Raw genomic sequence first — 15,802 nt, 5'->3', positions numbered from 1 at the left:
TGGAGCACAATCAGAGTCCCCTGGCCCCCATTTTCCAGGCTGAGGGATGGCCCCTGAAGAGTGGGCCTACCCTCAAGCCTTGTCCATTCTTTTGGAAATCAGTGCTAAGCACCTGGGGTTAGCTACCCAGGCAAATACAAACCAAGGTTGCTGCCCCCTTGACCCTGATCCTTGCAGTGTCCAGGCTCTCAGAGGAGCTGACATGGGGCTGCCTGACCAAATACCCACCCCACAAGCCCAGGACTTCGATTCCAGAGTATCCAGCTCCACCCCCTGGCCAAGTGCTGGCCCTTCCTTGCCCTGTCCACTCCCTCTCAATTCTCAGAAGCTGCAGGGGGTGGGGGCATTGTGTCTGGTGGCACAGCACTACAAATCCTTCCTCCTCCATGGCCTTTTCCTGCCATGGCCCCTCCCCAAGAGCAAACACACGTGGCTGTTCAGGGAGTAGAGAGCACCTTACCTAGCCTAGGAACTGGGCACTGGGCCAAGGTCTTCTGCTATATAAGTCCAGGCCCCCAGGGAGCAAGCGCCTTGTCTCATTCCCTCCTGTCTGCCCTCTGTACTGCCCCCAGGATGGGCAGCAGGAGCTGGAGCTGGGCTCTGCTCTGGGCCTCTGTGGCCTTGTTCACGGTGTGGCCAGCAGGTAAGGCTGAAGCCCCTTGCCCTCTAAAAACCATCTTCCCAGAGAAATGACTTCCACTTGGGGAGTTTCCCTCCTGAGATGACAGGCACCTCCCACTGTCCCCAACACCATGGCCCTAGGTCTTGCAGTTCTCTGGTCTCTGGATCCTATGTCCCACACTCTAGTTATGTCAACAGCCTACAGGCCTGGCTTCGATGGAGGTGTCTGGAAGAGATTAGGTCCTCTAAACCTCAAAGTATGAAATGTGGAGGAAACCCCACAACAGCCTTGACTTTGGAAATTAACAGGAATGGGAGGTGAATGTGAGGACCAGAGAGGTCTTTCTGAGTCAGAGAGGCCCATATCAGCATTATCAGGGAGAGAGACACCTAGTTAGGACAGCACCCCCCCCCCTTTCCTGGGATCACAAATACCAATTTGATCTTCACTGAGGCTGAGGCCTCCTTGATGAAGTGAATTTTACCTCCGGGTATTAGGGCTGGAGCCAGATCAGATGGATACGATACCCAGAGCTGTAGTCTAAACCCTGGGCTGAGTCAGGTGGGCTGTGTGACCCTTGTCAGTTAAGCTGTTTTCCTTGCCTGTTTGTTCTTGAGAAAGTCGAAATACTGATACTGTCAACCGTATCAGAAAGATGGTTCCCACAGGGCTCAGCAGTAAGCAAGCAGAGCTAGCTTGAATCCCCCAAGTACCATGACCTCCCCAAGCTCTGCTCCCTAGACTAAGAGGCTGAGCAGGAAGGAACCTCAGCTCCAGGCTTCTGTATCTGTGAAAGAAGACAGACAGTGAGGGAGGGTGGTGTCCCCAAAGCCCATTCTTTGAGAACCAGAGAGGCCATGGTTGTCCCTCTTGCTTCCAAGGTTATCTGTTGCCGGTAACTGCTCTACTGGGCCATAGCCCTCCATAATGTGGCTCTCCCTGTGTCAAGTCCTGTCTGTTAGAGTGTTGAGCCTACCTGGTGAACAGTCAGCTCTCCTTTCCCACTCATGCTACTTGGGAAGGGCAAATTTAAGCCCTGTGTTGAGGGAACATGCTTTTGTGACAACTGTGCCTGGGATAAGGGTGAAAGGCTGGGCTCTCACATAAAAGTGATTTGATTTTTTTCTGGATGGGAATCAGCAACCCAGACCAAGATTTTATGTTGTGGGGCTGACAACTCTCTGGATAAATGGAAACTGAGAAATCTCAGCTTGAAGGGGACTGGCATAGAGCAGAAGTGCTTGGGGTTGGGGTATCTTCACCCATGGGGCCCTCCAGCAGATGGCACAGGACAGGCTGGGCCAAGCATACTTGGGAGAGGCTGTGGATCTGGGATCAGTGATGGACAGAGGGAGAGGTTGTACCCTCTGGGAAATGCAGTCAAGCGGGGCCCTTGAGGAAGGATTAATGCACAGGACGGTCTCTGCGGTTTCCAAATGTCAGTTGGACACGCTGGGAAAATCAAACAGGAAGCCGCTTTGCCCATGGCACCGGAGCAAGTAGCCATCTGGGTCTAAGCCTGGGGGACATGGTCTTCTGCAACAGGCTGGCCTTAAGGAGCCATCAGGCTCTGGAAGCTTGAGATGTGGAGGCTGAAGCGGGTTCCTGGGCCTCTAGCTGTTAGGCTGTGGAGGTGGCCTTGCCCAGAGGCAGTGGACAATCCAGGACACTGAGAATGGACATTCTACACCAAGAACTGAACCTCTCATGCTACAGATGACAGGCTGGGGCTGCCTCTGATCATAGGTTTCTTTCCCTATGCCCCTCTTAGAAACCTCTAAATGTGTTCTCCCTAACAAAGCCAGCCTTTATCTTCCAAGGGACTCAAGTGATGTGGCTGACAGCCACCTCTCAACAGATGATCACAGCTCTGATACTTATCATTTCCTGATTTGCTTCCTTGAGCTACTGGCAACATCTGCCTTACTACCAGCAAGACTAGGTGTCACTCCATAGGTGCAGGTGGCAAGGGCCATTGCAGGGGAGGGACTGGTCTGGAATGGCCAGAACTCCTGAGGACACCTGGCTCTTCGGTGATGTTTAGTGACTGAAATATACTACAGCTGATAGGGTTGGCATCACCAGCCCCAAGTCTGTTCAGGTTTCTATAGATTACAGGAAGGCCTTGACCTGGGACCAGAGCCAGGGCAGTGGCCGTGGCCTGATGGTTTCTTCTTGACTCATGTTTCTCTTTACTGCAGAGAGCCAGAGCCAGGTAGAGCCGAGCTTGGAACACACAGAACTCACTGCAGATGGTCAGAAAGTGTATAGCGGTACGTGGCACAGGCTCTGGGTTGGGGAGTCATATTCTGGTGGCAGAGGTAGCAGTGAGTGGGATGGGGCTCAGGTGGCACAGGCAGATGGTCTAGTCCATTCTGCCTGAAGGCAGTGCTGGGCACACACAGACAGGAGCATCCCTGGGTAGACAGGAGATGGTTTCCAGGGGTGAGTTCAGGGGTGACTGTGAAGAAACTGGATAGCCTGGAACCATCCTGTCAGTCATGGGCTTCCTGATTTCCTTGAGGTGGGCATTGAAGAGGGTGGGTGGTCAGGGAGGCTATCCCCAGTGTGACCTGGCCTTTCTCCTGCAGTTCCCACATCCTCGTCCACCCAGCATGTCACCTTTATCCCACCTATCACTGTCTTTCCTAGCGTGAGCCGTAAGTGGACCATATCTACTGCCAGCCAGGCCAAGGAATGGAGGAGGGGTGGGTGGGACATGCCAGTCTGATTGAAGCTGGCATAGAGTGGGGCCCCTGAAAATCTCTGAACAGAATCTGGAACTTGCCCTTGGGGTTTCTGGACCCCCTTGGGGTTTCTAGACTACAGCAAAGGAAAGGGATGAGGGATGATGGGTCTGGGTGTTTAGGTTTTATTCAAGCAGTTGAGGGAGTGAGACAGCAGAGAGCTGGCTTGCATAGCTATGGGTAGTTGGCTTCTCTGCTCCAAAGATATTGCCTTGGCCCCAGGAGGTTGTCCCTTGGGTATCTGGGCATGGAGTGTTGGCATCTGGTGACTCCATCTGGTTTCCCTGTAGCCGTAAACCTGGCACACAACGGAAGAGTGTGCAGCACATGGGGTGACTTCCACTATAAGACCTTCGATGGTTACATGTTCCGTTTCCCTGGCCTCTGTAACTATGTCTTCTCTTCACACTGTGGGGCCACCTACGAGGACTTCAACATCCAACTGCGTCGTGGTCTTGAGGGTTCCAGGCCCATGGTCACTCATGTGGTCCTCAGGGCCCAGGGGCTGGTAATTGAGCTGTCCAATGGCTCTGTACTGGTCGACGGACAGCGGTGAGTTGGACCTTGAGGGGAAGTATATTCAGGTCAGGCCTTTAGACCATACTCTGTCCCCACATGTATTCTGGGGAGGGTCAGAAGCAGAGTAAGTGGAGAGGACAGCCTCTGCTCATCCCTGCTGAACTTTCTGTCCAGGGTGGAGCTGCCCTACAGCCGTGCAGGTCTTCTGATGGAGAAGAGCAGTGGTTATGTGAAGGTCGGCATTCGGCTGGTCCTCACCTTTCTGTGGAATGAAGACAGTGCCCTGGTGAGGACATTCACCCACAGTTCCCTACAGCCTCCCATAAACCTACAAAGGCTTTACACAGGCCCTTGCAGCCTTAAATAATCCCTCTCAGGTCCATAGGTTCCCAGACACCCCCATAGTCTCCCACAGTCCCCCACCCCCCTCTATAGGCCCCACAATTTCCATAGACCCCACAAGCTCCCCACAGATTTCCTAAACTCTGAGAGTCACTCATGGCTCCCCACAGTCTCACACAGCCCATACAGCCTTCCCCATATCCTCACAGTTCACCACAGCCCCTTGCAGCTCTCTCACAGGCCCCGTAGTCCCTGGCCCTATTATAGGGACCCTACAGACTATTGGGGGAATATCTTCTCTGGCCCCCTGGGCAAGTGGGGTGGGAAGATGCCAGGTAGGCCCTGGAGCCAAAGCAGAAGCCCTGAGGCTGGAGTTGCTCTGTGTCACCCTCAGCTGGAGCTGGACTCCAAATATACCAACCAGACGTGTGGGCTGTGCGGCGACTTCAACGGGCTCCCAGCTGTCAACGAGTTCTACGCCCACAGTGAGTGCCACTGAGTCTTCAGGCTAGGTGGTCCCAAAGTCTAGAGAATCAAGGACATCCAGAAAGGACATGGGAGGGGGTGTTGCCGAGACACCGAGGAGGGAAGTGTGTGTGTGTGTGTGTGTGTGTGTGTGTGTGTGTGTGTGTGTGTGTGTTCGTTCCAGATAGAGTCCCCTGATAGCCACCTCAGGAAGTCTATCTCTTGACTGTGAGCTGTCTTTCCTGCAGACACCAGGCTGACCCCTGTGCAGTTTGGAAACCTGCAGAAGCTGGATGGCCCTACAGAGCAATGCCAGGACACCCTGCCCTCAGCTGTCAACAACTGCACAGATACGGTGAGCACCTTGATCATGCCACAGTTCCCAAGGCTGGGGACAGTGAGAGGCCTGCATCAACTGATATAAGACCAGAGAACTGCCTGGTCAAAGGCTGAGGAACATCTTTGGGTGACCAGACAGCAAGGGCTTTCCAGCTCCTAAACAGTCAGGGAGTGGCCTCTGAGCCCTGAGGAAGCTGCTGCTTGGGCCTGGGGGAGGCAGGCCAGGTTGACTCTCCCCAGTGGGACCAAATGGATCATATTTTGATGGAAGTCACAACCCATTCACCAGGGCACAAATGTTCTCTGTGTGTAGGTTATATGTGTGTAGGAAATGTGTGCCCACCACACAGAGGGCTGAGGTGGACACTCAAGGAGGACTCTGTAAGCAGGGAGGACTCATCCTTTGGATCTGACCCCATGATCCCTAAAGCTAGCAGAATGTCTGAGTACTACCTAAATTGTGGAGTGAATGAGAATGTTGTCAAATCCTGGCCTATCTGGGGGTGCTGGGGTAGGAAGATGTTGAGTAGCAGCAATGAGTTCATGGGGACCAACTAAGTAGGTGGGTGTTATCTTTAGTCCCTCTCTTCTGAGCCACCACACAGGGGTGCATTCTGCATTCTCCTGGGTTCACAAGTCACAAGTCAGCATGCCTTGGAGCGTTGAAGTGGGAGGTGGGAGAAACAGAGAGTCCTGGGTGCCTCCCTCAGAGCCAAGTAGAGCTCTCCACCTAGACATAGCACAACACTTGTGTAGAATAATGTATAAGGAAGATGGGTGGATGGATGATTGGCAGATGGGTAGATAAATGATGGATAAGTGGATAGATGGATAGAGTAGGTGACTGATGGATGGATGGGTAGAAGAGTGATGAATTAATGAATGATGGATGGCAGATGGTAGGTGGTTGGATGATGGGTAGATGATGGATGGACAGATGGATGAATTGATGTGTGGCTGGAAGGAACCTCCGGGGGAAGAAGGGGCTTCCTGCATGGCCTAGGAGGGTCAGGGTCCCCATTACAAGTGTAATGGCAATCCTGCTTGAGGGTCAGAAGGTGCTTAGCTCTCTGTGATCCCCAGGAGAACATCTGCCGCCACATCCTGCTTGGCCCTGCCTTTGCCGAGTGCACCGCCCTGGTAGATGTCAACATGTACTTGGATGCCTGTGTCCAGGACCTGTGCCTCTGCCCCACATGCCCATGCACCACTTTTGCTGAATATTCCCGCCAGTGTGCCCATGCAGGGGGCCATCCGCAGAACTGGAGGACTCCTGATCTCTGCAGTGAGCACCCTCACTACAATACAGTCCAGGGTCTTTCTAAGGGCCAGTCTTGAGCTTAGAGCCTGGCTGGAAGTCAAGGTAGAGGGAGCCACTTAAAGGCCATGGAGAGAGGGTGAATATCAGGGTAAGAAGAGGTAACGGGAAAGTTGAGGGGAAGACGCTGTGCCTGAGGGTTCTGGTGGACCTGTAGGTCCCAGAGTAGGGACCCAACTGTGTCCCTGGGCACAGCAAGAAGCTATGGCTCCAGAACCTTGAGGCAGGGACTCCTGCAGAGCGGTGGCCTCAGGTGGCCATAGGTAAAGAAGGATGTGTGAGAAGTGCTGGGCCCCTGGTTTCTAGCCTACTGCTTTACCTGGCAGATGGCTTTCTGGGACCTCAGTGGACATGGGAGCAGGGAGTAGGCATGGCTCCCACCGACTGAAGCGATCAGGAATCACTTCTCCTAGGTCAAGTGCTATCTCTGTTACAGACTGGGAATGCCCTTTCAACATGGAGCACCACGAGTGCAGCTCGCCCTGTGTGGACACCTGCTCCAACCCCCAGCGCTCTCAGCTCTGCGAGGACCACTGCGTGGATGGCTGCTTCTGTCCCCCAGGCAGGACCTGTGTCCTTCGCCCCTACCTCCATGGCTTCCTTTGGGTCATGGTCTCTACTTCAGCTGACCCTCTCCACTTCCAAGGGCAATGAACCTGGCTAGGGTTTGCATCCCATGGCTAAGGGTAGGGTGGAAACATTATTAACAGGGCAGAGATCTGATGATCTGTGTGCAGAGAACACGTGTCTTGAGTCCCTGAGGTCAGGTGGGGAAACTGAGGCCCAGAGGAGCTTATCCCAACAGTTCAGGCTGAGGCAGCATTCCAGACTAGGGGCCCCTTCCTCTTGCCTAGGACTGGGTTGTCTTGGAGGCAAGCTGCCCCATTCTGCCTGTGCAGGGGGCGGGGGGGGGCATCTGTATTCACCGTTCCTTCCTTCAGGCACTGTGCTGGATGACATCAAACACTTGGGCTGCCTGCCCCTGGAGCAGTGCCACTGTACCCATGGAGGCCACACCTATGCCCCTGGAGAGTCCTTCAACACCAGCTGCAGCTCCTGGTAAGCTAACCAGCCTTTGTGGAGGTATGTGGGGTGAGGCTTACCTCTTCCCACTGTATCCCTTCTGCTCATGGACTCCCCCACAGCACCTGCTTCGGGGGACTGTGGCAGTGCCAGGACCTGCCGTGCCCCGGGACATGCTCTGTGCAAGGCGGGTCTCACATCTTCACCTATGATGAGAAACTCTACAATGTGCATGGGGACTGCGGCTACATCCTTTCCAAGGTGCGGCCACAATCCTGGTTCACAGATATCAGCTAGGGTCCCGTGAGGGTTCACAGCAGGGGTGAAGGTCATGGTGAATCCCTATGCAGACAGGGAAGTCCCAGGTCCCAGGACAAGCTACCTGTGGTAAACCAGGGTACCTGAGGGCACCCTCCAGAACCCCTCCTGGTCTTGAGAAGTTGTGCGTAAGGGAACTCCACATCCAACACATCTTGGGTTTCTTGACAGAAATGTGCAGACAGCGGCTTCACTGTGCTGGTGGATCTGCGGAAGTGTGGAGTGACAGATACTGAGAACTGCCTCAAAGCCGTTACACTCAGCCTCAATAGCGGAGACATGGTGAGCACTGGGGCTCTGACTACCATCTCATTCTGGGATGCAAGTGACAGTGGTAGGGAGGCACATGGAATAATGACAAGTCAGAGTAAAGAGAGGCCTCTACTCCCTCTCTAAACCCCCGGGTAGGAGCAGCCACTACTCAGCTGGTGAGAACTCACCGCTAGGGCAGGCCTGAGCTTCCTTCCTGGCTCTTGTCACTGGGCTGGGGAGGGTATTCTATCCCTATAAGTGGCTGGATGAGTCCCCTGGGTACTGACTGTGTCACTATATACCAGGTCATCCGGATCCAGGCTAACGGTGCTGTGTTCCTGAACTCCATCTTTACCCAGTTACCCCTGTCAGCAGGTGTGTGGCTCTCTGGGACAGCAAGCCAGGGCTGGCACCTTCAGTGAACAGTCATCTTTCAGGCTAGCTCCTGGCCCCAGGCAGCTCCAGTGTTTCCCATGAGGTACCCCTGGTTCTGTGGAAATGCTATGTCTGGTAGTGCCATCCATGCTCTATCTGGGACAGTTGACAGTCATTTACAACCCAAGAAAGTTTGGGACTTTTTTAGGTGCCCTACCCCCTGTCCCAGCCAGCACTGTCACACTTGGTGGGCCAGCTCCCAGCGTACCTAACACTTCTCACCTTACAGCCAACACTACCATCTTCAGTCCGTCATCCTTCTTCATCGTGGTGCAGACAGGCCTGGGGCTGCAGCTGCAAGTGCAGCTGGTGCCCATCATGCAGGTGTTTGTCAGGCTGGACCCCTCCTATCGCGGCCAGATGTGTGGTGAGGCACCAGTGGGCTTGGGGGTGGGACTGTGGGGGGTGGCTATTGGGATTTGCGCTTGTCCTAGCTCTAGGCTGTGAAGTGAGATCCCTTGTGGAAGGGGGTTGGGAAACATTGGCTCCAGGGCTCAGTGGAGACCCCAGCAGCACCCAGCACACCTGACTTCTAACCAGCAACCTGTGGAGTGGCCTGGGAAGACAGATCCAGCTGCGCTGCCCTGATGGGGCTATCCCTGTTTCGGACTTTTCTGTGGGTAGTTGTGGAGTCAGACACGAGGAAGGGACTTTCCTGTTTTGATAATGATTAGAGGGACAATGGCCCTGGGGAAGATTGGCCAGGTTGAACAACCTGCTGACCTCCTAACTCCGGTCACTAGGTCTGTGTGGGAACTTCAACCAGAATCAGGCTGATGACTTCACAGCCCTCAGTGGGGTGGTGGAGGGCACAGGAGCCGCCTTCTCCAACACCTGGAAGACTCAAGCTTCCTGCCCCAACGACAAGAACACTTTTGAGGACCCCTGCTCTTACAGCGTGGAGACTGGTAACCATCCTCTCCAGTCTTTGGCCACTCTGACAGCCCTTCCTAACCTCCAGGCCACATGAACCCCTGGGGGAAGGGCTCAGAGAACCCCCACGTAGGCAGGAAGGCATGAGGGGTTAGGGTTGAGGACAGGGACGGGCTCTGGGAAGCAGATGAGGGGCAGCCCATGTTTCTCCCTTCCCTAGAGAACTATGCCCAGGAGTGGTGCTCCAAGCTTACTGAAAGCTCGGGAGTCTTCTCGGCCTGCCATGCCACTGTCAGCCCAGCACCCTTCTACTCGGTGAGAACATGATCTGCTGGGCCTGGGTGGGGGCATGTTTAGGAGTCCTTGGTGGTTGGACTCTCAAGGCCCTCTCACCATTACCCACTCTGGTGTTTACTTCTCAGTTAAAGGGTTCACCAACCGAGAAGCTGATAAAGAAGGTTCTGGGGGCTCAGAAGGGTTCTCAATGGTCTTAGTGCATGTCCAACCTCCCTCTTGCAAGGGCAGTGGGTGCTGGAGCAAAGCTACCTCACCCTTAAAGGCTTCTTTCTATGTTGGCCCCATTCACACATGACAGAGCACCCCAGAGCACCTTTTGGGGGGACACAACTTAACCCTAAATAGCACTCCAAAGCCCTAAACTTTAGCACATCACTCCATCCCCAAGGGTGCCTCTCCAGGATCCCACTTCCAGGACACCTTGCTGGATACAACCTCCTGAGCCTAGCTGGCTTTTGTCTCAGTATTCCAGGTCTTCTATGTGCAGCCTAGTTAGGATGACACCTCAGATACAAGTTGGACCTGCTCTTGTCTTGTGGAGACTCTTCCCCAGGGCCCCAACCTTGGGCCCCAGGGCTTCCAGCTTCTATACCCAGACCCCAGGTCTGGTCTCCATTCTGGCTGCCACTTTGCCCTGTGACCTTTGACACTGTCCTTAACATGAATCCCAGGCCACCCTTCCAAAACACTGAGTGTCAAAGTCTCTCACAGGGTGGCTCTTCCTGGGAAGCCACAGGTCCAGGCCTTGGCCGGGGTTTGGCTGATGTTGCCGGGAAAGTTAAATAAGCAATAAAGGACACTAGGAGACCGAGGTGCCTGACTTCCTGAAATCTTGTCCCCCAGAACTGCATATTTGACACATGCAACTGTGAAAATAGTGAGGACTGCATGTGTGCGGCCTTGTCCTCCTACGTACATGCTTGTGCTGCCAAAGGCGTGCTGCTTAGTGGCTGGAGAGACAGTGTCTGCTGTGAGTATGCTGTGGCCCAGCAAGGTTCCTTGTGACAGGTTGTGCCTCCCCACAGTAGCCATCTGGATCCTGTCACTCTGGCATAGGGGGCACTTGGGACCCTTGACAGCGGCAGCTATCAGTCTCCTGTCCCATGTCTACAAGAACCTTGCATGCTGTGTCAACAATAGTATCACTGGTCTACGGCAGGGAAGAATGAGGGCCGGGCCAGTTCACCCAGCCATTGATCTCTCTGTCCCATTCTTCTTCCTGTAGTCAAGTACATGAACAACTGTCCCCAGAACAAGAGCTACTCCTATGCAGTGAGTACTTGTGAGCCAACCTGCCGCTCTCTGAGTGAGGCTGATGTCACCTGTGGCGTCTCCTTTGTGCCTGTGGATGGTTGCACCTGCCCTGAAGGCACCTTCCTGAATAACAAGGGCCACTGTGTGCGTGATGAGGAGTGCCCTTGCTTCTTCCATGGGACTGTAGTGGCTCCCGGAGAGTTTGTTACAGACAATGGTGTGGTGTGGTAAGGAAGATCGCTCTCACCCATCCTCACAATCTGTGTCAGTGGGGTGGCTAGCTGCTGGTCCTTCTATACCCAGAAGTTTATGTGGCTTCCTCACTGATGGTTTCAAGACATACTTGGGGCATGCTGGATGTTGGGGGCACCTTTCAGATCCCCAGAGAAAGGGCAGAGAGGTTGTTCCGAGAGTCCTACGGTATCAGGGCAGAAGCCCTGACAAGCACTTCTCAGCTGAGGTCCTACTCCCTGCTTGGCCTCAAAGGCAGTTCCTTACAGCCTCGCTCACTCACCGTGTGAGTGAGCTTCCTATAGTACTACAACAACAGCCAGAGAAGACATAAAGAGAGGTCTGTCTTGGTTCACAGTTTTGGAGGTTCAGCCCATGATAGGATATGACTGATATGACTGAGTGGCCCCATAGCTTTGGGCTTGTTATAAGGTAGCACTTCATAATGGAAGATTGTGTAGAACAAAACTCTCCTCACAGCAAGGAAGAGAAAGTGAGCAGGATAGCGTTAAGGTCCCACTGTTTCCTTCAATGACTTAACTTCTTCCCACTTGGGCTTACTTCTTTTTTTTCTATTAAATCATTGTTATTAAAATTGTCATTTGTTTTACATGCCAACCACAGTTTTTCCTCCCATGCTTTGCTGACTCCCATGGGAGGAAGAGTGGATGGAGTTATATGGGAGGTGGGGGGAGTGGGCTATCATGTTGAGGTAGGGCCATGCTCTTCCCCCTGAATCAAGGTTGGGTCAGGCATCCCAGCATGGGGAATAGGTTCCAAAAAGCCAGTTCATGTGACAGTGACAGGTCCTGATCCCACTGCTAGGGGCCCCACAAACAGACCAAGCTACACAACAGTCACCCACATGACGAGGGCCTAGGTCAATAGCATGCAGGCTCCCTAGCTCTTGGTCCAGAATCCATGGGCTTTGGCTTCCCTTCTTAAGGGCACCACCACCTTCTAGTATTACCATAGGCTGGTGACTAAACCTTTAGTGTATGGGACTGCAGAGTCCAGGGTCTTCCCAAGGACCCCCAACAGCAGGCACCCTCTTGGCTTTGGGAGGAGGCAAGGAGGCCCAGACCCTGGTGGGGTATGGAAAGTACTGGGGGTAGGATGTAGGAAACACTGGGCCTAGAGCAGGGGTATTACTGTTTCTTACAGCTCATGTGAGAATGGGAAGTTGACCTGTCTTGGAGCCCTGATGCAGAGGAGCACAGGTACCATTCCACCCTGACCAGCCTGTACTTTGCTATGGCTGCTGTGCCAAGATGCTCGGGGGGGGGGGGGGGGGGAGCATGGGCTTTCTGGCAAGGTGGCCACAGAGCTCTTGGGATTGTGGGCTATATACTCTCTGGGATAGGTCCACACAGCCTGGATGCTTGAAACAGAGCACAAAGACATGCAAGACCCGAGCTTGCTACAGTTGTAGCAGCAAGACAGGGTCAGGAGACCATAGGGACCAGGAATGTCCTGCTCCAGGCCTCTCTCACATGTTTGTCCTCCCCAGAGTGCCAGGCGCCTATGGTATATCTGGACTGTAACAACGCCTCAGTGGGTGACAAGGGTGCTGAATGCCTGAGAAGCTGCCACACTCTGGATGTGGACTGTGTGAGTCTTCTCGGTTGCAACACCAACCTTCATCCACCATCCTAAGCTACAGGAAGAGTGGGGTCGGCGGGGGGATGTCACTGGAAGGCTGTGGCTTTGGGTCTTGCTGACCCTGGATGACCTCCTCCTAGGTACTCCCAGGACAGGGTCTCCTTAGTTGTTGTCCTGGGCATCTGAATAGGGATGAGGGAACAGGGTGTTGTTTCAGTCCCTGACCAGGCTACCTGTGCCCACAGTTCAGCACACACTGTGTCTCGGGCTGTGTGTGTCCCTCAGGGCTGGTAGCAGATGGGAATGGGGGCTGCATTGCTGAGGAGAACTGCCCCTGCGTACACAATGAGGCCACCTATACACCTGGGGAGATCATCCGGGTAGACTGCAATAACTGGTAGGTTTGGGGAACCCTCAGAGGGGGTCAGTAGGTCTCTAGAGTGACAATGGTCTGAGTTGGCCTTTACATTTCAGGGCCCTCAGCATGTATCCTGGGGGCCAAGGGCTGTTCCTCCAGCTGGGGGTGATTGGATACCCACCCACACAAGACCAAAGCTCGATGTACTCTGAGCTTAATTCCCCAAGTGGCATGTTTGTACAGAAATGGGCCAGCCATCTCAGAGGACAATACCCTTGTCTGCAATGACCTTTCCTTTCACAGCACCTGCAGGAATCGCCGGTGGGAGTGCACTGACCGTCCCTGTATGGGTGCATGTGTAGCCTATGGGGATGGCCATTTTGTCACCTTTGATGGTGAACGCTACATCTTTGAAGGCAGCTGCGAGTATACCTTGGCTCAGGTGTGTGGTCCCTGGCCCCTCTCAATGAGTCACAATTCTCTGTCTTTCCCACCACTCATTCTGAATTGTGACCAGAGTCTCATCTCTTCCCTTCTCAGGACTACTGTAGAGGCAACACCAGTACTGATGGGACCTTCCGTATTGTCACTGAGAATGTCCCTTGTGGGACCACAGGAACTACCTGCTCCAAGGCCATCAAGATCTTTGTGGAGGTGAGAGTATATTTGTAGCCATTGGGGACTGCTTCCCTCCCTCTGCGGCTCTACCCCCTGGTTCTCCAGCTGTAAGTTATTCTTAAGGACGAAATAGCAAGTGATCCAAACCTAGGACTTACAATAGCAGACTATTGTCTTCCATCCTTGAGCCAGAGTTGGATCAAGGCAAGCAGGATCATGCATCCTGCAGGTCAGGAGGATCCTTCCTGCCTTTCTGGGCTAGGGGTTCCAGCAGTCCTTGGTTTGTGGCACCATCACTCCAGTCTGCCTCTGTCTACTCATGACCTTCTGCTCTGTGTCTGTATGTCTCTGGTCATTGTATGGACAATCACTGAATGGCTCAGGGGACACCCAGGTAATTTCAGAAAACCCATCTCAAGATCCTTTAAAGGCTCTTTTTCTAGGAAAGTGTTATTTTAATGTCCTGGGAATTGTGGGTATATTTGGGAGGAATAGTACACTAAGTGCCCCATTTCTGGCAAAGGGGAGTCAGAATTCACAGAACAGAAAGCAGAGCTGCTGGTTTGGGATGTGTCTTAGTTGGGGGGGGGGGGTTCTATTGCTGCAATAAAACACCATGACCAAAAAGCAAGTTGGGAAGGAAAGGGTTCATTCGGTTTATACTTCCAGATCATAGTCCATCATTGGAGGAAGTCCAGACAGGGACTCAGGCAGGGCAGGAACCTGGAGGCAGGAGCTGATGCAGAAGCCATGGAGGAGTGCTGCTAACTGGCTTTCTCAGCCTGCTTTTTTTATAGAACCCAGGACCACCAGCCCAGGGATGGCACCACCCACAATGGACTGGCTCTCCCCCATTGATCACTCCCCAAAATTGTTGCACTGTATTTCTCCATCTGCAGAGCTACGAGCTGATTCTTCATGAGGGGAACTTCAAGGTGGTAGAGAGAAGGTCAAGTGGGGATGTTCCATATAAGATCAGATACATGGGCATCTTCCTGGTCATTGAGATCCGCAGTGGGATAGTCGTGTCCTGGGACAGGAAGACCAGTGTGTTTGTCCGACTGCAGCAGCATTACAAGGCAAGTGTGGCCGCCAAGAACCCTGCTTCTAGACCCTGCTAGGATAGGTATAGGGCCAGCAACTGACAAGGCTGCTGAAGAATGGTTCATATTGAAAAGCCCTAGTCACTGAGACCACACATAACACCAGGTTCCAAGAGTGGTGAGTTGAAATTGCAATGAATAATGGATGTACTAGACTCATGACTGATGAACCAGCCTGGCCCACAGGCCTGTGCAGAGACAGAATCTTCTAAAAAGAATACATTCAATTCACCCACCTGCCCCAGGACCCATTTCCCACATCCATTTGCAAGTTCACTGGGTACTCACAAGCTAGACTCTGTCACCTTACCTAACCTGCTCAGGATTCTCTCTCTTCATGTGTCTGCAGGGAAGGGTCTGTGGCTTGTGTGGGAACTTCGATGACAATGCCATCAATGACTTCACCACGCGCAGCCAGTCTGTGGTGGGTGATGTGCTGGAGTTTGGAAATAGCTGGAAGTTCTCCCCATCCTGCCCAGATGCCCCAGTTCCCAAGGATCCCTGCACTGCCAACCCTTACCGCAAGTCCTGGGCTCAGAAGAAGTGCAGTGTCATCAACAGTGCGACTTTTGCTGCCTGCCACTCCCAGGTAGGGCCTGGCCTTGGTTCACAGGGCTTGCAGTTGCCTGCTTCTTCCTGGTAGGAACTGAATCTTGCTGGACTAGACACACAGCAGGCCTCTGAAGACCATCTTGACCCAGTCAGAGCACACAGTCCATGGCCCTGGGTTTTCAAGTTCTAGGTCTGAATCTCCCACAAGATGGGTAGGAAATCATGCATATATCCCCGTCATGTAGTTATCACCACTATTTTGGGACCAGTCCTTGACTATAGTCTCTATCCATGGTTCTCAGTCAGGGACCTTCTTTATCTTCCTGGGTGACCCCCAGACCTGTTCAGTATGTATCAGGAACACCATCAGAACTCCCCCAGAAGAAGTGGTAACTGGCTGTCATTAGATTTCCAAAGGATACCTCCTGTTACTAAATCCAAGACTCAAGTGTACAGCTAGGAAAGCAGCTTCATAACCAGGCTTTCTGGCCATGACCAGAAAGGGCTCATGTAGGGTCATGGGTAGCCAATGCT

At 53.3% G+C, this 15,802-nt stretch overlaps 1 protein-coding gene across 1 annotated transcript in view; it reads left to right on the top strand.

Annotated features, from left to right (window-relative positions):
• The first annotated feature begins 202 nt into the window (after nt 1-202).
• The window catches only part of Muc5b (mucin 5B, oligomeric mucus/gel-forming), a 33,201-nt gene continuing 17,601 nt past the window's right edge, over nt 203-15,802 (top strand). Inside the window, exons 1-27 of the mRNA XM_035441602.1 lie at nt 203-256; nt 573-643; nt 808-878; nt 2,824-2,895; nt 3,214-3,282; nt 3,660-3,921; nt 4,063-4,174; nt 4,625-4,715; nt 4,944-5,050; nt 6,118-6,319; nt 6,789-6,914; nt 7,294-7,411; nt 7,498-7,636; nt 7,865-7,975; nt 8,251-8,320; nt 8,610-8,747; nt 9,124-9,288; nt 9,474-9,568; nt 10,394-10,520; nt 10,776-11,031; nt 12,200-12,255; nt 12,546-12,646; nt 12,883-13,034; nt 13,299-13,437; nt 13,536-13,649; nt 14,513-14,692; nt 15,066-15,305. Of these exons, the coding sequence (XP_035297493.1) occupies nt 203-256; nt 573-643; nt 808-878; nt 2,824-2,895; nt 3,214-3,282; nt 3,660-3,921; nt 4,063-4,174; nt 4,625-4,715; nt 4,944-5,050; nt 6,118-6,319; nt 6,789-6,914; nt 7,294-7,411; nt 7,498-7,636; nt 7,865-7,975; nt 8,251-8,320; nt 8,610-8,747; nt 9,124-9,288; nt 9,474-9,568; nt 10,394-10,520; nt 10,776-11,031; nt 12,200-12,255; nt 12,546-12,646; nt 12,883-13,034; nt 13,299-13,437; nt 13,536-13,649; nt 14,513-14,692; nt 15,066-15,305 (3,438 nt within the window). The remainder of the gene's footprint in view (nt 257-572; nt 644-807; nt 879-2,823; nt 2,896-3,213; nt 3,283-3,659; nt 3,922-4,062; nt 4,175-4,624; nt 4,716-4,943; nt 5,051-6,117; nt 6,320-6,788; nt 6,915-7,293; nt 7,412-7,497; nt 7,637-7,864; nt 7,976-8,250; nt 8,321-8,609; nt 8,748-9,123; nt 9,289-9,473; nt 9,569-10,393; nt 10,521-10,775; nt 11,032-12,199; nt 12,256-12,545; nt 12,647-12,882; nt 13,035-13,298; nt 13,438-13,535; nt 13,650-14,512; nt 14,693-15,065; nt 15,306-15,802) is intronic.

The sequence above is a fragment of the Cricetulus griseus genome, chromosome 3 (assembly GCF_003668045.3).
Source record: "Cricetulus griseus strain 17A/GY chromosome 3, alternate assembly CriGri-PICRH-1.0, whole genome shotgun sequence".
Lineage (NCBI taxonomy): Eukaryota > Metazoa > Chordata > Mammalia > Rodentia > Cricetidae > Cricetulus > Cricetulus griseus.
Note: the sequence above shows the minus strand (reverse complement) of the source record. Positions and strands in the feature narration are given on the sequence as shown.